General features: G+C 37.8%; 1 protein-coding gene across 3 annotated transcripts in view; it reads left to right on the forward strand.

Moving 5' to 3' along the window:
- The window catches only part of LOC126161451 (serine/threonine-protein kinase mig-15), a 327,531-nt gene that overhangs the window by 146,271 nt on the left and 155,104 nt on the right, over positions 1–26,156 (forward strand). For all 3 annotated transcript variants that reach the window (XM_049917269.1, XM_049917270.1, XM_049917271.1), the window contains exons 9-12: positions 9,237–9,364; positions 11,712–11,832; positions 17,598–17,791; positions 18,568–18,588. In XM_049917269.1, the coding sequence (XP_049773226.1) occupies positions 9,237–9,364; positions 11,712–11,832; positions 17,598–17,791; positions 18,568–18,588 (464 nt within the window). The remainder of the gene's footprint in view (positions 1–9,236; positions 9,365–11,711; positions 11,833–17,597; positions 17,792–18,567; positions 18,589–26,156) is intronic.

A 26,156-nucleotide genomic window follows, 5' to 3' on the forward strand; every position in this document is an offset into this window, starting at 1 on the left:
TGTAAACCTTGTATTGTACATTTAATTTCCTTCACTTGACAGATTTTGTACAAAATAATGGGGAGGATTGTGATTTTTGGCCAATTACATGTATTTTTGCTCATGTTCTGGGGGTTTTTAACATTTTCCTTAATTCTGCATTTTCCTCAGTTTTGCGTTTTTTAAGTCTGGACTGCATGAAAACGTAAAATAAGGGTTTCACTGTGTTTTGTCGTGTGATTAACATTCAAAATGTTTTGGTCAGATGTTTGAGTGTAACGAAAACAAGACTCCCTATAAATTACCCATTGAGTTTTTGACTGAATTTTCATAGCCAAACAAATAGTGGAAAATGGGCAAATGGAGTATCCAGGTGGCCAGTGTGATGTCTAGTTTTGCAACAAAATATTTAATTGCTTGAAAGTGATTGGGTAATGAAGGGAAACTTAATTACTGATTTGAGGAAAAATTGAAATATTTCACGCATGGCTGCTGCTAGCTAGTAAATGAAGGGTTGAAAAACTTATCTATTCAAGACCTAGCTATCTTAAGCATAAAAAGATAGGCTGGTGTGATATTTAACTGTGATATTTAACTTCCTTCAAATCATGTACTGAATTTAGCAATTTCATGAACAGAAGACACTAGAAAGGCAAATGAGATGTCAGTAAGATCATCCTTTCCTTTCTGAATAAAACTTCAAGAAAGAAAGAAAGGAAATGATCAAATATTTTATGAAATGATTTGTCTAAAAGAAATCAAATAGACCAGAGAAATATTTGAAATGCCTTTGAATGATACTTGAAATCATGTACAGAAAGAGAGGTCCATCAAATATCTCTCCACTAATTTTTATTTCTTACTTTTAGACAAATCATTTCACAAAACTTTTGACTTTCTTTTCAAAAATTTTGCATATGTTCCTTATGCAGACTATTTAGATTAATTGGAAAACTTGGCTTTAATACTGATTGCTGATGAATTACATTCCCAACAATCAAATATCAGTAAAATTTAATGATTGTTCATTTTGTTTTATTACGAATTTAATGTGTGTGATATACTGGGATAGGTGTGTGTACACTTAAAGGTCAAGTTCTTTGACAAGACCTTAAAAATATACAGGTTGATTATTATTAAAGTTAAACTTTCAAACCACTGTAGAAGCAACACCATTGGTCAGAATGGCATCAAATTGCAACTTAATATTATTGGATTGGGGGGAAAACGTTTGGCAGAAGAAAAACAAATAGTTACAAAATGTAGCAATAGATGGCACTGTAAGCACAATAATTTAATAGTGGTTGGCTATAAATGACAAATGAATCATACAGCAGTGCCTATGGTGTACATTGACATTAAACAAACTGTTCTACTCAGTGTGCATGGGTGCACAGTGTGATAATGTTAGTTATGTAAGTCCATCCTCCATGGCAAGGTCATATCACATCAGATGTGAAAAATCGGTTCTTATTTGTCCTGAGGCCAAAAACTGCATGAAAAGCATCACTCACATCGGTTTTTAATTGCCCCAAGGCCAAAAACTGCATAAAAATTATCACTCACAAAGATTTTAATTATCCTGAGGCCAAAAACTGTTTAAAAATCATCAATCAGATCAGTTTTTAATTGTGCTGAGGCCAAAAACCCCATAAAAACATCAATCAAAAATCAAATTGAATTATTAATTTCTGTGTGACTGGCGCAAAACATGTTCAGTATGCTGTCCACCGTTTTCTGCAACAAGTTGAAGTCGAGGGAAGCATGTTCCACAACTGATCGAAGTGTTTTCGGGGTCACATTCAGAATGTGTTGCACAATGTGTGCCTTCAGTGCAGTTAAGTTTGCAGTCGGAACACTGAACACAACATCTTTCAGATAGCCCCACAGCCGAAAGTCACAGGGGTTAAGACAAGGTGATCGGGAAGGCCAGGCTGTAGGGAAATGGCAGCTGATAATTCTGTCATTTTCGAAATGGCACTTCAGCAGCTGTTTGACTGGATTTGCAATGTGCGGAGGTGTACCATCTTGCATAAAAAGGATCCCATCTACACAACCATGCTGTTGGAGAGCTGGAATGATGTGATGGTGCAAAAGACACTCTTAGCACCTACCGGTGACTGGACAGGTAACAGGACAGGAAGCACCTGTGTCTTCTAAAAATATATGGGCCTATGATAAATTATGCTGTAAACCTGCACCACACAGTGATCTTTTTAGGATGAATGTGGATTTTCCATTGCCCATATTCGACAATTCAGTGTATTGACATATCCTGTCAGATGGAAGTGGACTTCGTCTGTCCACAAAATCTTCCACAGCCAATCATTGTCCACTTCCATGTGAGCAAGAAATTCTAAATCAAAGGTCTCTCTTGCTGGGAGGTCAACAGGAAGCAACTCATGCACATGATTCCTTTTGAATGGATAGCAAAGAAGGATGTTTCGTAGGATTTTACGCCCCGTGCTTATAGGCAATTCTCCAAGCACTATCTGTTTGCACACCACGACTTGTCTCCTCCTGCTGCTCCCACTGACGTCGAATCAATTCGTTTTCTCCCTCTACCAGGTTGCACACCAAAACAACCCGTCTTTTCAAATTTCCGAATCATTTTCTCCAGATCCATAGCAGTCATTGGACCAACACCTTTTTTCAAACCCTTCAGTGTCCGGAACTTCTGCAAAGCAACATGTGCACAGTCATCATTCTCTTTATACAGCTGTACAAGGTGAGTGCGATCCAGCATTGAGACAGCCATGGCAAATGTTGCAGGCGCGAAAAGAGGAAAAGCCGCGTACGCGGCATGTTTATACCAACTTCAATGGGTCGTGCGCATGACAGGTATTTTTATTTATGTATTCTGACACATACAGTGCCATCTATTGGTCAATTTTCATACTATTTTTTTTCTTCTGCCATACATTTCCCCCCTACTCTGATAAAATTCCATTGCAATTTGACATCATTCTGACCAGTGGTGTTATTTCCACAGTGTTTTGAAAGTTTAACTTTAATTATAATCACCCTGTACTTCGAAATGCAGTGTAAACACCATAGGTAAAACTTAGTATACAGAATTAGTGACAGGATTCAAGCCAGATCAGTGAAAATATTAGCAGTAGCCGAGGTCGAACCCACTATGAAACAATTATCCTGATTGCTAGCCTAAGATGCAACCGTTACACCAGGGAAATGTGCTCTGTAATAGTACTCATTCATCAGTATTTACGGTCAGTACCGGCTGGTGAGAGTTTCTGATCATGTAAGAAATATTTGTGTTTAATTTATTGGTGAGATAGCCGAACATCTCTCTGCTCATCTATATATATATTCAAAGAATTTGTTTGGCAGTCTTCGTAGTTGATGATGATATAAGTTATGAAATTCTCCATGAAGATTTCTCACTTCATAAATTTCGTGCACAGCACTCCGTTATCACCTTATTTTTCAAAGTAAAACTAATTTTGTTGCATTGCTCTCGAGCGGTACAATATTCTATGGTTTACAGGCGCCATTTTATAGAAACAGCTGGTAGGCTCTAGTAGATGTCTGGTAACAGGAGATCATTGCACAGTGTTGCTGGTCGTTGCTGGAGTGTAGCATATCCTAACATCACTTGTTGTCAGTCGCTTCCGACACTTGCGTAGGATGCTGCCTAAGAAGGTCTGCCATGGCTTAGTGGCTAGTATGACTCTCCCTCTAAGACATACTGCTGGTCATGCTGTCATGTATGATGAAATGATACTGGAAAAATTTGCAGTTACCACCAGTTAGGTCAAGATAAAACGTCAGCCTGCTGCAAAGACTGGCTGTTTGCTATTGTCATAGAGCAAGGAAGTTTTGTATTTTATGAAATGTGAAAGTATGTTGTCCTTAGATTACAAGATTGATGAGTGACACCTGAATCATTCATGTTGTATAAATTGTGGGAGTAACATTGTGTAGAGTTATGAAGTTGAATTATCACATAGTATCAACTTTGGGTAAATCAGATGATGGGGTACTGGAAAACTGCAGTTTGTCTACAAAAGAAATTGCATACAAAACACATATATAGCATATACCTGAATGTTGCTCAAGTATATGTGGCCCAGATTCAATCAGACCAACAGAGGACATTAGGCATATACAAAGAAAGGTGGCGTGATTGGTCACAGGGCCATTTAACAGGTGAGGGAATCGAATAGAGCCAGCCGGAGTGGCCGAGCGGTTCTAGGCGCTACAGTCTGGAACCGCGCGACCGCTATGGTCACAGGTTCAAATCCTGCATCGGGCATGGATGTGTGTGATGTCCTTAGGTTAGTTAGGTTCAAGTTGTTCTAAGTTCTAGGGGACTGATGACCACAGCAGTTAAGTCCCATAGTGCTCAGAGCCATTTGAACCATTTTTTGAATCGAATAGAAATATTGCAACATCTGGCAGACACTCTAAGAAAGAGGCTCTACATCTCATGAGAATGTACTGAGCAGAACGTTATATATTATGCTATGAGACCAAGATTCTGCTGTGTTCAGTACTATTTTTATTACAGTAGGTCTATATCGGCATGATTGCTGTCTCTAGGTTATATCAGGTAGTCTTGATATCCATATGATATCGGTGTCTTAGTCAGCGACTCAGTTCTCAATACAGCTGCTAAGTAACGTAATTATGAAATAAACTTTCGTAATTCGACAACTACAGAAATAATTGCTCCAGCTAAAGTTTAACACATCTATAGCTCCAGTAACATCAAAGGAGCAAACTTATGCAGTAGTTTGTACGGATATCAAGATCACCTGATACGAACTGAAGATAGTAATCATGCCGAAACAGTTGTATTGTAATAAAAATATAATCGAACACAGCAGTGTCTTGGTCTCGTAGCATAATATATAATGTCCTTATATGACATACACGACACAATATGTCCAGATAAGCACAAATTGTACTGAGGGACTTCGCAAATATTCTTCGGTCTTCTATATACCTATCCCATGCTGATAAAATTAAGCGAGTAACAGCTTGCACAAAGGCACAAAATTGGTTGTTTGTCCCACTATTCATCAGTGAATGGAATGGGAAATACCTCAATTTATTGAGAGACAGAAAGTACCCCCTCCTACAAACTTCACAGTAATTCATAGTGTGTATATATAAATGTGTGACCACGGTCAGTGCTTCCTTTTCTTTTATGGATACATTGCCAGAAGTACAGTGAAACAAGCAGTTTGGCAGGAATGCGAATCGTGCTTTATCCAGACACTATACCTACGCATTGCAATTGGATGAGCAAGGAAAATGATTACGAATTGTGATAAAGACTGAAAAGCCTTGACCTTCTGCACTCATTCTATACCTTGCCATACCTCATCATACTTCCAGTAGCCTACACGAACTGTGTCACACTTCATTGACAGTTTTCTTTGTTAAAGGTTGGCCCTTTTAACTGATCACACTGACGAAATTATAAGAACGAGTACTATTGCCATGGCCATTTAAACCAGCAGCAAATGTAGATTCGTAAGTGAATTCCACAGAAAATATCTACATCCTCCATAGACAAAGCATGAGCACTGTGTGCACATCCGATTGCATAGGAACCACTAAAGCATTTCAACAACAGGTTAAAGTAACATAAAACTGAATGACTCTCTTCAGTTACACAGAATACTCAGTAGTGGCAAAATATTGAATGAGACTTGGGAATCATACCATTTTGAGAATGAAACATTTTCTCTCTAAGAGTGTGCACCACAATAAAATTGCTTTGAATTAAATCTGTGTTTTACACTTGTACTTGAACTGCCATATTTACCCGATCATAAGATGACCTGGAATATAAAATGACACCCCCCCCCCTTTTTTTAGGAGGCTCTTTGAACTAAATTTATTTTTAAACTTTTCTGACTAATCAAAATTACAAACTTCATCTGTCTAAACAGATAACATACAACTATTCTAAACTTATGCCATTTATTGATCATCTACATCTTGATAATAAAAGGAAAAATAAAATAAACAAACTAACTTTCACACATGTTGTCTGCCGACATTCTCTCATTCGCTCTGTAAAACCAGCTGCTGACACATTCCCAATTGTTCATGTTGTACCTCACAGTGAGTGTCGACAACATTGCTGAATGAAACATGTATGACACCAGCTCCAATCTAGAATTAAGCATCTCCACAGAAATGCATGCTATTGTTGAGTATTTGTCCAATTTTAAAGTCAATTTGATTCTGAGTGCAAATGGATTCAGGCAAAATGTAGTTTAAACATATTAGATGTTCATAAAAAGTCAAAGTACGCAGTATGCATTCCCATAGTTGGCAACACAACATGATTTTTGCTCGCTCACCACTCCCCTCCCCACATTCAGCCTTGTTCGCAGCCGAGCTAGTGTCACTGTGACCTATCCAGAGTTCTGTAGTGCTGTGCTTCAACAACAGTGAAATGTGGAAGGCAGTATATTCCAGGGAGCTGGTCATATGTACCATCAGCAACTGATACATAAATAAAAGATCGCGGTCACTGTTCAATCCAATTTTCGAACGGAAGGTGTAGCTATGTCAGTTCGAACTATCTCCACATTTGCAAGCTACTTTGCAGATCATTATAGTTTTTATGTGAACAAATAATCTATTGACTTGGGTTCAGAATAAAGTAATGGTTTTTTTGTGGACGAGGTTTTCACCTTTGAATTACCTTTACTTAAAAAGCAGCATAAATGTATGCATACAGTATCCATATGTACGAGAACTGTCATCGCACACCTGTTCAAATACAGTGAAAATTTGTAAGTTGATAGAATTTGATGTTATTTCCTCCAGTGTTTCACAAAATTGTCAGTTTTTAAGCAGAGCTTGAGATTGTTGTAGTCACTAGTACATAGTTTCTTGCGTATCCCTTGCACTAGCACTGGAAGTTCAAATATGAATTGATTGTCCGAGCAGTGTTGACACTGAATCGAGTGCTTCGATGTATCGGGAAATCTTGAGCCTATTTGATTGCAAGCATTGTTTGCTAACTTCGGGATTGTTCAGAATAAATGTGTGTGAAACCTCAATAGCCACAGTTTCATGTAAATGTAAGACAACTTATATTAATTTATTGAACAATGTAAAAAGGTTCACCTCAGCAGCAATAGTGTAATAAGATGATTTTTTTTTTTTTTTTTTTAATGTCGAATTTGGGAAAAAACCTTGTCTTATAATTGGATAAATATGGTGTGTCCCCAGCATTTTATGGGGCTCGTGTTGACTTGCTCCAACTCATAGCTTTAACTTGTTACTTATTCTCTCCTCCTCATCTTAACTTTTTAGAGTTGTGCTTACAATTTTCTCTGTCTCATGGAAGACAGCAACTAATAGTTAATAATGAGTTGTCTGCTATAGTTGATCTTAATTCTTATTGGTTGCAGCTGACATAAAAATTGTCTGCTGAAAGTGAGTGCAGATTTTACGTCTTTCTTGTAATGGTGTTACATTATGGCTCCTTTTGGAACTTGAGGAATGACTCTGCTGCCTCAAAGCAGGCGATTCAGAAATTATCTTATTCTCTGTGGTCAGAATGAGGTACTCTGTCAGTGCTGCCCTGTGCCTAGCTTATCTTCAGTCCGCTATAATTTTCACAGTTGATAATGTACTGTAATTCAGTGTTTTTATTCCAGGAGATCACTTTCACAGAAGCACAAGAAGTTAATCAAGTCTCACTTTTCTCTCCCCAAAATTATGTGCAAATGAAGTTTTAAACACTGTCATAGTTATCACACTTAACCTCCTAAAATACAGAAAACACCTTGAAATACCACTATTACATAAGATACATGCTTCATCTGTGAGGCCTTGCTGTGAAGTAACAGTCAGCATACACAGGGCCCAGCAGTCTTCAGCACCGGACCACTCATAGCGCACATTTCAGCACTGTTTAAACTTCCATGCACTGCCTGTTAGTGATAGTAACGGGGATTTTGTCCACCATGTAACATATATCTAAACCTGTTCTTTACACTCTACTTTAACAGTTGTTTTGTATGTAAATACGAAAGGTATTAATTTAGTTCTTCTTACTTTTAATTCTTGTCTGTAATGTCCTGTGGCTCTTTTTTGAACTTCTGGTCTGTCTGTATTGGTGTTGCTATTTAAAAGTTGTTACATGTCGTATCTGATCTCTACCAAATAAATATACATAAAACAAATTGTATCAAGACTTTCTGTCAGTGATCAGGGTCAGTCATAGAATGAATCTCAAAAAGAACATTTTTTTTTTCTCACAGCTTAATTGACAGTTGTTCATGTACATACAATCTTAGGAATTCTGTATATCTTCAAGGCAGGTGAGTGATCCCTGGGACTTCTCTGTTTGCATACGAGCAGCCATTTCTTCTTGTGAAGTTACTGCAGTTGCTGTTCCGTGTTGATGCGTGCCATTCCTCGACATAGGATGTCCCCTGAAAATAGAAATGACAACCCCGCTCAATATTTTTACCTTTACATTTAATACATTATTTCCCAACCTTTTAGATGGATCATCCATAAATAAGAAGGCGTAGGGATAGAAATCAGCCCTTTGCAACGGTATGTATCACAACAGTAGGTGCTGCACTAGCCCATAGTTTTTGGTTTTCCGGTTTCATGTTAACAGTGGGTGCTAAAAAACATATGAAATCTAATATGAATTAATAACAAACATATTGATTTCTAACAGAATCAAACAATAGAAAATCCAGAATGGAATGTAACAATATTATGAAAAGGATAGTGGTTACTCACCGTGTAGCGGAGGTGCTGAGGCATGACAAAAAGACTGTCGGAAAATGACCTTTCAGCCAATGAGACCTTTGTCAAAAATAGACAACATACACACATACACTCACACAGATGCAACTCTCACACACCTGACTGCAGTTTCTGGCAGCTGAGGCCACACTGTGGGCAGTAGCACATGCTGCTGGTACCTGAAACATAAATCAACCAAATTACACCAATGTTCAGGATCAGTCATATAATGAAGCTCAAAAAGAACATTTCATTTTGTTTCTCAGTTTTTCTCAGTCATGCCTTCTATATTAGTCTTCTAGCCTGCTTGATAGCCACCTCATGACATCAACGAGACAAAGGTGCCAGAACTGAGCGTTGGTAACAGTAATCAGAAAGATCGATATCTTTTATACTGATGCTTCAAAGATGGCACATCAGTTGTTGCATTATTTCAGTGCAGTTAATGCAAGTGTTTATCATGTTAAATATGACCAGTTTTGCTCTTCCTGTTGCAGAACGTGAGGACTACCATTATAGTGGTTCTGAAAATGAAGAAGAAGAACCAGCAACAGCAGGTGAACCATCCTCCATTGTTCAGGCTCCAGGAGGCGATACACTTCGTAGGAACTTTGCACAAATTCAGGTCATTACTTAAACAATATGTTAATCAAATTTTATGGTATGAGAGATTTTGCTTGTGCTTAGTTTTCATTCTGTCAAACTAAAAGGATGCAAAGTGTTGCATTAGGAAACTGAGAGAGTGTATGCACTAAAACATCTTCTTCAGAATTTGACAGGGTTCAGTTCTACATTTGCCCTTGCTCTTGTTATATTTAAGAAGTAGACATAGTTCTGTTTGCTGATGATGCAAGTATTACAATCAGTCCTAATGGAGAACCTCAGTGCTTGAAACTACAAATATTATTTCATTTATTTCAATGAAAATTGGTAATTTATTCTCTCTAAATGGTCTTCCCTTGAATGTGAATAAAACACAAACCTGCAATTCTGTACTGCACAAGAACTGATCACAGTATTAGAAATAATGCACAATAGCAAACCAATAAATGAAAATTCTTAGATGTTTAAGAAGATGATAAGAATCTGAATTAAGAAACTGGAAGTCCAGGATGGAATAACAATATTATGAAAATGATATATATACAGGGGCAATTGAGTCTGACAGGCACTGCAAAAAGACTGCTATACATTTTAAGTTTCTGGCCTAATGGTCTTCTGAAGAAAAACACACACACACACACACACACACACACACACACACACACACACACGTACATACTGCCTGCATCAGACAGAGATGGTGATCATGTGCGTGAGGGTTGTGCTTTTGTGTGTGTGATTTCTGCTTTCAGAAGACAGCATTTTGGCCAATAACTTAAATGTATAGTAGTCTCTGTGTTGTTCCTTTCAGCGACTCAATGTCTCCTCTACATGGTGACTAGCAATCTATCCTTTTCATAATATTGTTATAAGAATCTGAATTGGGAAACATTTGTTACAGATGATCTTAAAGTGACATGCAACTTTTGCATTATATGTGATAGCTGACTTAGGAGATGAAAATGGCAAAAAGTCACTTACTTTTACTATTGTCATTCACTAATGTCTTAGGGCTTCATATTCTGCGTCAACTCTGCATTGACGGTGAAAGTATATTTTGCACAGAACTGACAATATGTGGTGTCCTCTCCAAAACTTTTTGTAAAAAGCTCTTTTGACAATTGGGAATACTGACAGCAGCTGCACAGTATACTGTCTCCCCATATGCAGTTTATTCTCAACAGGAAATCACAGTTCGGAAACAGTACATTCATAAATATAATACTAGAAGGAGAAATTACTGTCAGTATCCGTCATTCAAAAAGTATTTGTCCAATAAGCCAGTAATGCAAAGAGTTTTGTAGATAATAAAAGCAACTTCAGAGAAAAATTGAAATCATAAAATCATATCTGCATGACAGCCCCTTCCTGCTCCATGGGAGAATTTCTGAACATGTAATAATGTGTGTGTGTGTGTGTGTGTGTGTGTGTGTGTGTGTGTGTGTGTTTGTGTGTGTGAGAGAGAGAGAGAGAGAGAGAGAGAGAGAGAGATGTATCTGTAATTTTTAAAGTTGGTTCATTCGGCTTCATAGTGAGAGATGACAATTATGATGCGTAAAACATTGAAATAATTAAAATTTTTGTAACTTTTGCTTTGTTAGAATTGTATAAGCGGTGGGCAAATGAGAAGGTACAAAGCATCGTAAGAACCAACTGGTTGAAATTTGCACATGTCCCTTTGTGATTACATAGTAATAAATGTAGGGATGTGAATTTAATGTCATCACCTTCCCCTAAAAAATTCATAGGCCTTCAGTGGGCAAGATGCTGCTCTCTGTCTTTTGCGAGGTCCGAGGTCTGATACTCACCAAATTCCTCGAACACAGAAAAACCAGTAACAGTGACATATTGTGAGACATTCAGTAGTCTGTGCAAGTCCATCAAGAGCAAATGGCCTGGACTGATCATGGAGGGGGTGATTCTGTCCAATGACAACATTCATCCACACGACTTTGAGGTCACACAAAATGTAATGGCCAAGTTAAATTGGGAGGAATTTTAACCATCCACCATACAGCCAAGACATGTCATCCTGCAACTGTCATGTGTTTGGTCTGGTAAAAAAACATCTCAAAGGGAAGCGCCTCAGCTCAGGCAACAAACTAAAGGACAAAGTGAAGAATTGGGTTCCGTCATAGCTTCAGGAATTCTGGGAACATGGAATCCTTCAGCTTGTTAAACAGTGGGGTAGTTAAGCTCAGGCCTCTATTGATTACTTCTGAATAAAAACTTCTATTATACTCACAGTGTTTTGTGCCTTTTCTTTTGAATACCTCTCGTACTATGTATTACATAAATAATTATGATGACTTTTTGTGTTTGTGATTTATTGTTAAGGCCAAATTTTGTTTTTGTTTGTTTATGTTTAGGAGGGTAGGACATTAACTCAGAATGAATCCAAGGAATCAAAGCACAGTAGAAAAAATGAGAGGGAGGAAATTCCAGAACCTGGTCCTCCTGCAAGACCACCAATTCCCCAGAGATTAATTGGTAATATTATTACTCCCATAATATGTTTTAGTCTGTAAATTAATACTTTCATCTGTTAATAACTCTTTGTCAGTGTGGGTTATGGTCATGCTTCTAATATCACTATGAATTCCAGAAAAAAAGAGAGATAGTATCACTCTTTTACAGGGAATAGTGACAATTTTGTTTGGACAAAGAGTATAAATCTATTTTCAAAACATTAACCAGGAGTTTTTTCCTCCCATTAGGGTTTAACTTGCACAAATGTAAAGAACCTTCAGGTAGAAAGATTAAGTGCAACCAGTTAAATTGTTGAAATTTGACATATATCCTTCTATTCAAAGAAGAGTTGTGTGTTTTGATGACTTCTATTATGTGTTTAACCCTTTCACTGCTCCAGATGTAAATATACACTAATCATTTCAGTGCTCCAGATGTATATATACTATTTGCTGTAAAAAATAGTAGCAGCGGTTCCCTGCTACAGTCGTATAGTTACATATAACGCCGACAATCAGGCCAGCGAGTCGGAGGTAATTGTTGCACGAGTATGCAGTTTAATTGTTGGAATACTAGGAAATACCTGAACGACTATTGAATGCTGAATTCTCTTTCTGCTGAGTTCATGCGTATTGTTATATTACCTAGTTTGTGTGCGGCCGTTTCCGCGTATCCGAATAAAATGACGCGACGTTACCGTCAGTTTACAGACGATGAGCTGCTGAGTATTCTAAACCATAGTGACGACGGGGTCATCATCATGCCCAATCCACCTGATTATGGGTGGACAGATAATGACGACGACGAGCTGGCAGATAAATCTGTCACCACAAATATAAAAAATATTTGTAAACCAATAAACGTTGAACCAGTAAATGCAGATCCAGATTTTGATGTTATTGTCGATTCTTTCTCCGGTTCCAAAGAAGAGCCTGAGCGTACGCCTGAAAAGTCTCCTAAGAGACACAAAACAGTTGATTTTAGATGGAAAAATTCTGATTTGGACCCTAAAGTGTATAATTTCAATAACAGTGGTTCCGGTTACAAAATCATCAATTTAGATGCTTTATGTACTGTATACGACTGCTTCCAAGTTCTTTTTAGCCAAGAAATTGTGAGCTACATAGCTGAGCAATGTAATTTATATTATGAACACCTTTGCAATGATGCCAGTGAAAAATCAAGACTGCGGCGTTGGAAAAACACAAACAGTGATGAAGTTTACTGTTTCCTTGCTGTAAATTTTCTGATGGCTCAAGTGAGAAAAAATGAAATAAACAGTTATTGGACCAATGATCAGTTATTGTCTACTCCAATATTTGCGCAAATCATGCCAAGAGATAGATATCTTCTGTTACTTAGAATGTTACATTTTGCTGATAACAGAAAGGACCCTGGAGATGACAAAATCTGGAAATTACGTCGAATTGTGGATCACTTAAGAAAAGTATTTCCAGGTGCTTTCTATCCTTTTAGAAATTTGTGCATTGACGAAAGTTTAGTTCTCTTCATAGGTCGTGTCTGCTTCAAGCAGCACATTCCTTCTAAATGCCACAGATTTGGTGTAAAATTTTTTGTCTTATGTGATTGTGAAACTGGTTATATTCTTGACTTTATTATTTATGTGGGTGCAGCAACGGATGTAAAAAAAAGAAACTGACTATGGTGTAAATGTTGGAATACCTGGAAGCATTGTTCTCACTTTATTTGAACGTTACCTTGGTAAAGGTCACACATTATATGTTGACAATTGGTACACTAGCCCAACATTATTTTCTTATTTGCATGACAGAGTGACTAATGCCTGTGGAACCGTGAGAACAAACTGCAAAGGCATGCCTGCTTTATCAAAAAAACTTAGGAAAGGTGACATCAAGTTTGTCAACAGATAAACTTCTTGCTCTGAAGTGGCAGGACAAGCGGGAAGTGAGGATGCTTTCAACTCTTCATCCAAGCGAAATTACAGTGACTGACAAAATTGACAGAACCATGAATGAACAAAAAACAAAACCAGCTTGCATCATAAGCTACAATGAAAATATGGGGGCCGTCGACAGGAGCGACACGATGCTAAGTTTAGTAGAATGCGTACGAAAACTGTAAAATGGTATAAAAAAGTATTTTTTCATTTGGTGGATCTGTCTCTGCTCAATGCGCATGCATTATATAAAACTCAAATGGGATGAAATATTTCAGTATCTGATTTTCAACAGAAACTTATCAAGGAGGTCCTAGAGATTCACCACCAACCGCAAACAGGGACGTCGTGGAAGGAGATCGGCTGATGGTGACAATCCCTTGTGCCTAACCGAGCGCCACTTTATCTCGCTAATCCCAGGAACTTCAAAGAAGGAGGCCGCCCTGAGAAGGTGTATTGTATGTGCAAAACAGGAGAAACGAAGTAAAATGTAGTGTGCCTTTATGTTTGAATTTTTGTTTCGAGGGATATCACACTTTGAAGTATTACTAATGTAATATGTTTTGTATTTTTTGTCTCCTAATAAAGTACCTTTTTTGAACAAAATAAGACTTTCTGAACAAAGATTTAAAAAAAAAAAAAAAAAAAAAAAAAAAAAAAAAAAAAAAAAGGCAAATATTTACACCGACAATACTGGATTTTGCGTCTAATTTTTATCTCAATAATAACAGTAGACTGCTGCAGTTGTATATATATGCACCGGGTGAAAATAATGCGCACAGGGCGCGAGCCGCTGAGAGCAAATGCGCAGTGAAAGGGTTAATATCTTGTGAATTTCTGCGATGATTTTTGTTTGAAAATTAATAATTATCTTCCAAATGAAGTCCCCACTCACACATTAAAGCTTATATAAAATATATTTAAATTAGAATAAAACGGTGTGTGGAGAGTAATGTTAATGAAAATTGTAACACCTAGAAAGAGTGGCTTAAATGAGCTAAAACTCATAATATGTAGAACAATATACCAGTAACCAACCACTGCACAGTGTTGACATAATACAGGATAAGCAGTGCCCTTTTATGTGGGCAGACAGGTTCAGTGAGAAACTGTGAAATGACACAAAAATGTGAAATTAACTGCCAGGAGACCTGCATGCACATAGTAATTGGTCTTCAGAAAATTGTCATACTTCGGGTTTGGAAGAGGTCATATACAGTGAACAGTATTCAGCATGTCGAAAGTACGAGAAGCATGTATCAACATCTGGCTGCTTACTCATTGGATGTACTATAATAGCCACCATCTGACAGCCTCCATTGTTGAACAGCACTGCAGATAAATACAGAGCGACAGTGTGGACACTGTTAGATACAACATAAGATGTCAACTCATGCTTTTTGTGGAAAGTCTTATTAGCAACTGCTACAGCAAGGAGGTTTTAGAGGCCAGTGTACTGCCAGTCTTTTTAGACAGCCTCAAACATGCTGTTTCAGTGTGACAGTGGCAGGCAAAATGTGATGAATAAGTAAACCTTCTATACTATGTGGCTGGCTTGCATGTTTGCGTAACATAGTGCACATTCAGCACACTTGGGATACAAATGCACAGAAACTTCATTGTGATCCTCCTGCACCTGCTAATAGTGTGTTACTGGTTTACGTATGAATTGCACAGAGGGATATTCTCAAGTAACTTGTCCAGGCTCTTCGTGATTACGTGTGACATTAAGATGTTCCGATTACTGCATGTTGAGTAGCAGGGTTGCCACAGTTTCTGGAAATCAGGAAATATCAAACACATCAGGGTAATTTGGAAAAAAAACTGGAAAATTCTTGTTTTTGTCTCAGTGGATCAAATTGTTTGTTTACTGAGGTGTCAGGCATCATCATTGGCTAGGTGCAGCTGAGTACATGCACCACTTCCCTACTCCCTCATTACTACTGCTTCTCCCCTTCCTACCGCACCCCTAGCTTGCAGTCAGTGCTGCCACCACTTCTTGCCACTATCCTGGCAGCTGCCAACAAGAGGCAGGGAGACATGAGAAGTGGCTTGTTTGGACCTGATTCTCAGAGACTGTAGACATAGCGGCCCGAGATGGCAGTTATGTGTGCATGAGTCGTGTCTGAGTGATTGCGTGCTTTTCTACATGCCTGTCTGTGGCTCAGCAATCGTCTTTATGGTGAGTTGCTACCTATCCTCATTATCATTGATTCTCAGAGTATTTGAACAAGTTATCTCTTGCGTGGGTTGATCACTGTGGTCTTGTTTCATCAACATGTTGTCTTTGACTCATGAATAGCTGGCTACACAATTGAATTTCCACAACAGGCCAAAACCGCAGGTCATTTCTGCGGGTATCTGTAATGGATCGTGCCTGATCTGAAGATGTTCGGTTCCCACTAATGTGCAGGCCAGGTCTGTTTGTGTATGGTGTAAAGCAGCAGATTTTCGTGGTTTATCTGTGGACCCAGGACTGTGGTGCTCATCAGTATGCCAGAGCCATGGGTGATGGATTTTAGGAATTGTGACTGTCTCACCACAAGTACATTGTATAGTTGGCATCTTGTAGACACTTTATTTGTTCTATTACATTTTGGCACTTCAAAAGTAGTTTATATGTTGGGAAGCATGGACGATAAGAAGTAGAAAATTGTGTCAGTCACTGACAGTTTGTACCTGTGTACTCACAGATTTCTCAAAAGAAAAATCACAAAATACCTGTAAAGTAATAGGCATAACATAGTAAGTAATAACCGACAATAATGAACATAGTAGAACAACATTTTATTGCAGTCACATACTGTGTTGGTTTACACAATTCTTCCCCACCTTATACCGTTCTTTCAAGATACCTACTTTTTTCTTAGGTTATTTCTGAAGTCAGTGGATGTATTTTAAATCTGTCTTGTAACTCCTAGGAAATACATATTTTTGTCACCAAATGTGTTTCGTTTTATTGAAATAAAATAACATCAGTAGTCTAAATGAAAAACATATACCATTTGGCTTGCTTTCTCCATCTTAAAAAGAGTTCATTACAAAAGATGTTGATGTTAGTACATAATATTTTTGCTCATATCAGGAAACGTCATCTGCTTGCAAGTTTTTGTTAGATATTTCGTTGTTTGCACTATTGTTTCTGGTACTATAGCTGCAAAGACAGATTGTAAACTTAGTCTTAATTTATCCTTGAGATGTCAAAATTTGTCAGGGAAAAGTGCTAAAATTTGTCTGAAAATCAGGGAAATATCAGGGAATTTCACTTGAGGAAACTTGTGTCAACCCTGTGTAGTGGACCATCAAAATTCCATACTGTTTCTACAATTCTGTAGCGTATTCTTCCATACTGCCTCTGTTAAGGTGTAGGTGCTGTGTCAATTGCAGTCTCATTGTATCCACCTGTAGCCAGACACCAAAATCTACTTTTGTCTGACAACATGTAATGCAGTAGAGAGTTAAAAGAATGTCCTTGACATGCTAAAGCACTCCTTGGGCTGATTGCTGTGGTGCTGTGCTGGTTGCATGCGCTGCATTCATTACCTACCAAATTTTCAGGTCATCTACAGTTCTGTAATCCTAAATATTTGTGTTTGGTTGCGTACCTACTACACATGCAAACAAAGTTGACACTCAGCGCGGTGGCTGATGGGAGTGACAGTAAAGGCATTTCCCATTTATAGTCGCTCCCATCAACCACTGCACCGAGTATCAAGTTTGTTTGCACGAACAGTAATCTATTATATAAAACTCATCCCAATCATATGATCCTTAGTGTGACAATTTTCACAGACAGCAATGTATAACAGGTATTTACAGTGTGTATCCATCTGGCTGGTTACAGCACTGCCATATTTTCATTTTTAAGTCGTTCCTGATCCTCATCCTCCTTCGCGGCCCTTACCACCACCACCTAGGGAGGATCGGCAACAGAAACCAGCTACACCACCAACAGGGGGTAATAGTCATCAGCAGTCAGCGACACAGTCACAACAGCAGCAGCAGCAACAGCCGCAACAACCACAGCCACAGCAGCGCAATTCTCACATCTTCAAACCAATGGTGAGTTGTTATCCTGCATTTCTGTTAGGGAATTGTGTAGTTTCTTTCTTTGTATGTGATTATACAGACATTTCGTTGCAGTTTCTTGTAGAATTGCAGTGCACATACATTTTTATATTATTAATTCAGAAGATCTCATTTACACCTCTCAAGTTTCCCTGGAAAAATCATGCATTGTGTTCCACTCAGGAAATTGCCAATGTTTTGATGTTCTTATAAATATTTTCTAGTATTTTGTATATTTCCTTTCTCTCTCTTTCTTTTAGGGACATATATTAAATATCTCCTAGTTTGGTTTGCTATATGTTTTGCTGTAATACTAACTCATTCAAAACACTGAGTAAATAGACAGATTGTAACTGCTGGAGAAATGTATATACAAAATGTGATACAGGGTTCCACTGAGATGTCAGGCAGGTTTTTGAAGTGTGGAGGATTTTGTAGGTTTCTGTAGCTTGTAATCGTGGTAATATAGATAAGAATATGGCAATTGAATAATGATTAGCAGTTTAAAGTATAATCCAGTTCCCTGTACAGTACTCACATTTGGTCATTAGTTTTTTCACATGTCAGTGGCTCATTTAGAGTGTAGGTTTTTCCCTTAGACTTAAATCTGGTAAGTTTTTTCCTTGCATAGTGTTGCAGGCATTTTTTGTTGCATGAATATTATGTCTCATTTAAAGCAAAAATTTAGACTCTTTATTTGCTTACATCCTTTTTGTTTATATTGCTGTGCTCCTAATGGCATGTTTTCTTTTCTTTTCATTTTATTTAAGCTTCCGCCACGAAGACCAGAGGTAGGCCACAAGTAAGATGAACAAGTTTATGTAGTCACTGAAGGTAGCATATACACCATATGAAGTCATTTGTTTAAATGCAGTGGCACTGGCAGAAAATGTCATTGGAGGAGGAATGCAGTGCTCCAAAATTACAAATAATTAAAAAAAAAAATCATGCACATTATTATCAATAATGGATAGTAATACAGATAGTAGAAATGTACCAGAATCCTGTTTCTTATTTTCAGTACTGTTAAATGAAGCAACTTTGTGCTCTTTTTTCAGTATTTAAAAGCAATTACACGATAAATGTTGACTACACTCTAAGGCATACAAGAAAAGAAGTAATTAGCAATATTGATGACAGAAGTTTTTGGTCTAGTTTACGTTCTTGTCCCATTTCATTATAGAGCATGTAGAGAAAATAAAAAGCATGAGATAGCAAATACTTCACTCCTTTAGTGTTTAGTTAAACCTAGTTTCATAGCATATATGGTTTACTTAATACTGCAGAATTAGTTGACACACACGTTCAGCATTGTTCTGGGTAAATCATTAGTACACCATAAAAAGTAGTTGTTTATTGGAGCACTGTATATCCTAGAAGCAGCCAATCACATGAATTCAAAAAGAAAGGGGACAAAAAGTGACCAATTGATGGAAGGTAAGAATAATGACTCCTTAAGTATTAATGTTCAGTTTAATGATGGCCAAGCCTTTCATTTTGGCAGCCACCTCCACTCATACTTGTAACAGATGCATTTTTATCTTTGTTTTGTTTCCATATTCTGTCTTTGAAAGAAATATCTTCTAAATCTGTTTATAAATAAATACTGCCAGTTCAGTTTTTCAGTTCTGCATAAAGCTACATGTGACTCTCTAATTGCTCTTGATTGCACAAAGAGAAACATATTTTTTTTTTGTGTTTCTAAAATAAGTTCTATCACTTTCAGAATTTAAAAAAATCGGATTCTCATTTGAACTGCATCTATAAATATTACTTTTTGACTGCTTGAGTTTCATGATGATGTGAATATTTTGGATCCCCTAAAGCAACTAGGTTCATCAACTTTTAGAAATTAGCAAGCTAAAATACTTTGCATACTTTCACTCTCTGATGTCATAAGGAATAATATTTTGCAGTAACTCAACACTTAGGCAAAAAGTATTCACTGCTCAAAAGAAAGTGGTTAGAATAACTTGTGGGGCTCTAGTTGCTCATAGTAGGTGTCTGTTTAAAAGGTTAGGAGTACAGCCTCACAGTAAATTTACTTGGTAATGAATTTTTTTCTCAGCAACATGGACCAGTTTAAAAACAACAGTCACATTCATGATTATAATACTAGAAGAAAGAAAGACTTACACTATCCTTTACTTAACCTATTTTTGGCACAGAAAAGGGTCAAACACGCTGCTGTGAAACTTTTCAATGAATTACCAGATGAAATAAAATATCTGACAGGCAGCAGTAACAATTTCAAAAATTAATTGAAATCATATCTCTTTGATAACTCCTTCCATACCACTGATGAATTTTTGAATAGGAATAAATAAATCTATGCATATAATATATGCATTTTGTGCCATTTAAGTGAATGGGACACACAATAAAAATATTAAAATAAATTAACACTTTGATTCATGTGTGCATTTCTTATGGACTTGACACGTTCCACATCATAATGGTTTCCATGAGATTGTTCAACGGAACATGTAACTAACTAGCCTTCATCATCATATTGAGTGTGGAAAAGGGGTGGAAGGGCTTGTACATAATATGCAGAATGTACTATAATCCTAGAGAGTTGCATAAAGTTTTAGGAGCTTTATGCAGTGTTCAGGCCAGAAACAAAAAGTATTGACTCAGTAATTGCACTGTGTACAGTTTACACACTTACAAGGACCACTAGCAAAACGTTTTGGAAAATGCTTCCTTCCAAGCCCACACTCTTTTATTGATTCAAATAGAGCATACACTAAATAAATACTTTTAAACACGCAAGTCAGCGCAGATGCCCAACAGCAGTGGATGCTAAATAAAATACATTTTGTGTCTGGGGGATGGTTGCAGAGCATTTTGTAATACACTTACCACAACACGCCACATACTTCTTGGGAATAGATCAACAAGACACTGTACGATCTTACATGAGCCTTCATCTCAGATATGTTGAGAGTAGGTGAATGAACACTGCCTTAACTTTACACCAAGAATCCCACAGCTTGAGGTTCAGTCAGCTGTTACCCAATACATTTACCACCATTGTAACTAATGACAGACTGTGACTGGTTGAAATTCACAGAAAGCTAATATCGCACCAAGCATTGGGACCTTACGTGACAATGTTCATTACACAGGTGTGAAGAGAGCAATGAGTACAAACAAAAATCATTGGGCATCATATTTCCTTCAAGTGTACATATCACAGTTTTGATGCGTGAAGAAGATCAAAAGCAACTGCTGATCCACTTATTAGAGTATGCTTTCCTAGACCATTGTAAAAATGCAGCAGAAGCAGTCAAATGGGCCATTGTTCCATCACCTTCTTCTCCTTGCAGTGCTGCAGAAATAAAAGTTCTTTCTTGAAAATTTCTGAATCCAGTACTTCAACTTTATACCCAACATCAGGCTCAATGTGAATTCTCTATCCCCCATGGCATACCATAGAACACAAAGCTGCATGTGAAAATGTTTTGTATCCACAGAAGCCACATTTTGTCAATGAACATACTGGTTTCTTTTTTATCTTCCCGTTTTACAACATGCTGCATCACATTATTTGTAATACTGCAGGTGTGTGTGTGTGTGTGTGTGTGTGTGTGTGTGTGTGTGGTGTTGGTGGGGGGGGGGGGGGTGAAGAAGGGAGGGGGTAAAACCCAGTGCTGATAAATAGCCTACTCCTTGGGAAAAGCACCAAAGGGGGGCCACCGAGCTTAACGTCTCCATCCGAAGGATCACCATCTACAGTGTCACATACACTCACTTTGTGACAGACAGCTGAGGGGTTTGGTATTTAAACCAGGGCGTTATCACAAAGTCCTGTGACCAGGAACTCTACCCCACCACCTCTGCTCCCCTTGCCGACCAAATAGTGGTATTGAATTTTTTTTTTTTTTTTTACAAACAGTGTTGTAGCTGGCTTACCCCTGGGGTGAGTGCCACCGCAGCACAGAAGTGTGCGTTAGTGACCTCGGCCATGTAGGCTGTGAACATAGTGGTTGGAACCTCATTTATTTATATTAATATACTGTATAAGGTCTTGTAGTGCCTTTCTGTGTTAACAGTTTTGAAACTAGGAAGGCCTGTGCACAGGTTAAAGGTAATTTAAATGCAGCATTTGTGTATAATTGTAAACTTCATATGTGTATTCACGAACAGCATAAACAAAAACCATCAAATGTATTTTATGGAAATCTGTCTTACTAATCTGTGTCTGAGGTTTGTTTTAATTGATACAAAACTTTAATACTGTTTTTTATTGTTTTTTCAATATGACTAATGCACCTGGTTCATTGCTATGTTGCTTGCCTGAAAACAAATTAACATAGATGCATAGCAAACTCCTACTTTTTTGTTTTTGTTTTAAAAGGTACACTTTAAGAAAGAATATGTATTGTTGAAAGATAAAAATGAAATTTGAAATGAGATATATGTGATGTATTGGAAATATTAGTAACCGGTTTTGAGAGGTTACTAGTTTACGCGAAGATTACACAGTAAAGTTGGCAGGATGCGTTGTACACTGTTTTAGTATAACTAATGGAAATTTCAGTGGTAAAGTTCAGTTAAAATGCACAGCTTGACTGCTAATACATTTCAAAGTTACTTATTAGCTAATGATCATTTCAACTCAGTTTTAAATAATTTACCCTCAACTCTTGCAGTCTTTCCTTTAGCAGACGCACTGCACCTAAGGGGAGGATAAATATAAATTAATTTCAGTTCATCACAGAAAATCCTTTATCTATGAATCTCACGGTTATATGAATTAATAAAATCCTTTCGGGCTTCCAGGCACGTCAGATGCTTAAAATCCTACAAGCTTTTCACTGAGCTCTCCTTGGCCATTGCTAAGTGGTAAATGACTACCGTAGCACTGTTGCTCTCAGTTATACAGCCATGCTACTGGCTGTGATTTCACTGCTGCTTGCTTCCTCGCTGGATATAGTAATGTTATCTTCCCCCATCCCTCGTGCCTGCTTTTAAATGCATTGGCTGGGTCCCCGGCTGTGCTGATCCCCAAACCACCGTCCTTGTTGATGGGGCTTCCAGATATTTTTATTTCTGTTGCTAAAGCGTGCTCTGCCACAACTGATTTTTCAGGATAGTGTTGGCATAAGCACCTTTCGTTTTCCATCCGGCATTGCCCTACAATGAATACTGTTCAGCCAACATAGTACAGGGTGTATACACCTCGAGAAAAACCTGGGAATTTCTTCATCTGGGAGAAAAACAGGAAAAACATGGGAATTTTTTAGAATTTGGGGAATTTTTCACTCTTTTAGTTTTCAGTTAAACCTTGGTAATTTTGACTGCTAAGAACTGATAGTTTAACCAAGAATATTATTGTATCCCGCTACTGCAGCATTATACTGTAGCGATAAAACATAAACGAGAGGAAAAAATAAAGTAAAACTTACATTTGAAAGGAAATGCGCCATTTGCAACAAAACACACGGCACATGCAAGTGTCTGCCAATAGCAATATGTGTTAAAGGCATTAGGATGAAAGACTGTACAATAATTCATACAAACTGCTTGTGATGAGCGTGACGTCACAATTGTGCACATTAGCTTCTTTAGAGCAGTTGCCACTGGAATCATGCGCCTGCACAGTTGAGTATGAACAGTACATTCTCCTGCTCCTGGCTACTTGAAAGTGGGGCTGTTGGCTGTACCGGCTGTAGCAAGCAGCCATATGCTACCCAGAAAAAAATTTTCTTGCATGCAGTGATTACATTTAATGATTTTGCTATTTCCTCTTCATTTACAGCTCACATCAAATGAAACCAAACAGATTTCCGTGGCCAGGAGCCATCAGTTGAATTAAAATACATTCACATAATTCTGGAAGTCTAAAATACTTTATTAGATTCAGTTTGTTGGTTTTATTTTATGTCTAGGTTTTTAACAGTCAAGCATTAATCACATTGCAGAACAGTGAAATTATTTTCATCGATTTGCTGAAGAAATTTGGCTGTTATTAATCTTTTCCACAGAGGCAGTCAGTTTATTTGAAACGAAGTGTTTCATTCCAGACTATTGGCTAGTTTCAACTGTTTGCTGGATGTCAAGTGCACATTTTCACCTCTGGCATGTATGGCATTATGCCATAATAAAGAACCAAACATGAGATAATGTAGTACTGGCACTCCAAGAAAAATTACATCCGGAAAACCACACTGAAAACCTTAGTATCAGGTTGGGGCCTACTTCATTGTGAATCTGGACACGTGAATGTACACTTTAAGTGGAATTATGTATCTTAGTATGGTTTATGAAATTCCTATGCTTTTGGAGTATTATCTGATTCCTGTTTCTTTTATAACATAATGGAAGACGTTTTAATGCTTTAAACGTATGAACATAGAGGCTTCTTATGTAATCGTAGCTGCGCACGCGCAGTAATTACTGTTTTCAGGCAGTCAACGGCAGCTGCTGAAACGAACCTGTTTCTAATAGCTCACTGGAAAATATTGCAAATGGTGGTTTGAAAACCATCAATTTCAATGTAAATTTCCTTTTACGCAAGATGAATTATGATGCGTGTGAGAATGTGCGATAGATTTCTTAAATCACAGAGTGTTCTACTCTTATTTAAAACTTAACACTCTTGAGGACCAGCCCCTTAGAAGAATTTTGAGCCCAGAAGACCAGACATTTATGTCATTATTTAAAATTTTACTGGCACATTTGTGTGATGTATCTTACTTATAGTGTGACACACGTAAAAAAAGACCAATTTATATGTGAAAGCTTTGCTTTTCTGGTGGCCAATTGATCTCCGAGACCAGTATTAGACGTAAAAGTATGTTGTTGTTGTTGTTGTTGTTGTTGTTGTTGTTGTGGTCTTCAGTCCTGAGACTGGTTTGATGCAGCTCTCCATGCTACCCTATCCTGCGCAAGCTTCTTCATCTCCCAGTACTTACTGCAACCTACATCCTTCTGAATCTGCTTAATGTATTCATCTCTTGGTCTCCCTGTATGATTTTTACCCTCCACACTGCCCTCCAATGTTAAATTTGTGGTCCCTTGATGCCTCAGAACGTGTCCTACCAACGGGTCCCTTCTTCTTGTCAAGTTGTGCCACAAACTCCTCTTCTCCCCAATTGTATTCAATACCTCTTCATTAGTTATGTGATTTACCCATCTAATCTTCAGCATTCTTCTGTAGCACCACATTTCAAAAGCTTCTATTCTCTTCTTGTCCAAACTATTTATCTTCCATGTTTCACTTCCATACATGGCTACACTCCATACAAATACTTTCAGGAACGACTTCCTGATACTTCAATCTATACTCGATGTTAACAAATTTCTCTTCTTCAGAAACGCTTTCCTTTCCATTGCCAGTCTACATTTTATACTTCTCTACTTTGACCGTCATCAGTTATTTTGCTCCCCAAATAGCAAAACTCCTTTACTATTTTAAGTGTCTCATTTCCTAATCTAACTCCCTCAGCATCACCCGACTTAATTCGGCTACATTCGATTATACTCATTTTGCTTTTGTTGTTGTTCATCTTATATCCTCCTTTCAAGACACTGTCCATTCCGTTCAACTGCTCTTCCAAGTCCTTTGCTGTCTCCGACAGAATTACAATGTCATCGGCGAATCTCAAAAGTTTTTATTTCGTCTCCATGGATTTAAATACCTACTCCGAATTTTTCTTTTGTTTCCTTTACTGCTTGCTCAATATACAGATTGAATAGCATCGGGGAGAGGCTACAACCCTGTCTCACTCCCTTCCCAACCACTGCTTCCCTTTCATGCCCCTCAACTCTTATAACTGCCATCTGGTTTCTGTACAAATTGTAAATACAGTTTCGCTCCCTGTATTTTATACCTGCCACCTTCAGAATTTGAAAGAGATTATTTCAGTCAACATATTCAAAAGCTTTCTCTAAGTCTACAAATGCTAGGAATGTAGGTTTGCCTTTTCTTAATCTTTCTTCTAAGATAAGTCGTAGGGTCAGTATTGCCTCACGTGTTCCAGTATTTCTACGGAATCCAAACTGATCTTCCCCGAGGTCGGCTTCTACCAGTTTCTCCATTCGTCTGTAAAGAATTCGCGTTAGTATTTTGCGGCTGTGACTTATTAAACTGATAGTTCGGTCATTTTCACATCTGTCAACAACTGCTTTCTTTTGGATTGGAATTATTATATTCTTCTTGAAGTGTGAGGGTATTTCTCCTGTCTCGTACATCTTGCTCACCAGATGGTAGAGCTTTGTCAGGACTGGCTCTCCCAAGACTGTCAGTAGTTCTAATGGAATGTTGTCTACTCCCGGGGCATTATTTCGTTTCAGGTCTTTGAGTGCTCTGTCGAACTCTTCACACGGTATCATATCTCCCATTTCATCT

The sequence above is a fragment of the Schistocerca cancellata genome, chromosome 2 (assembly GCF_023864275.1).
Source record: "Schistocerca cancellata isolate TAMUIC-IGC-003103 chromosome 2, iqSchCanc2.1, whole genome shotgun sequence".
Taxonomy (NCBI): Eukaryota; Metazoa; Arthropoda; class Insecta; order Orthoptera; family Acrididae; genus Schistocerca; species Schistocerca cancellata.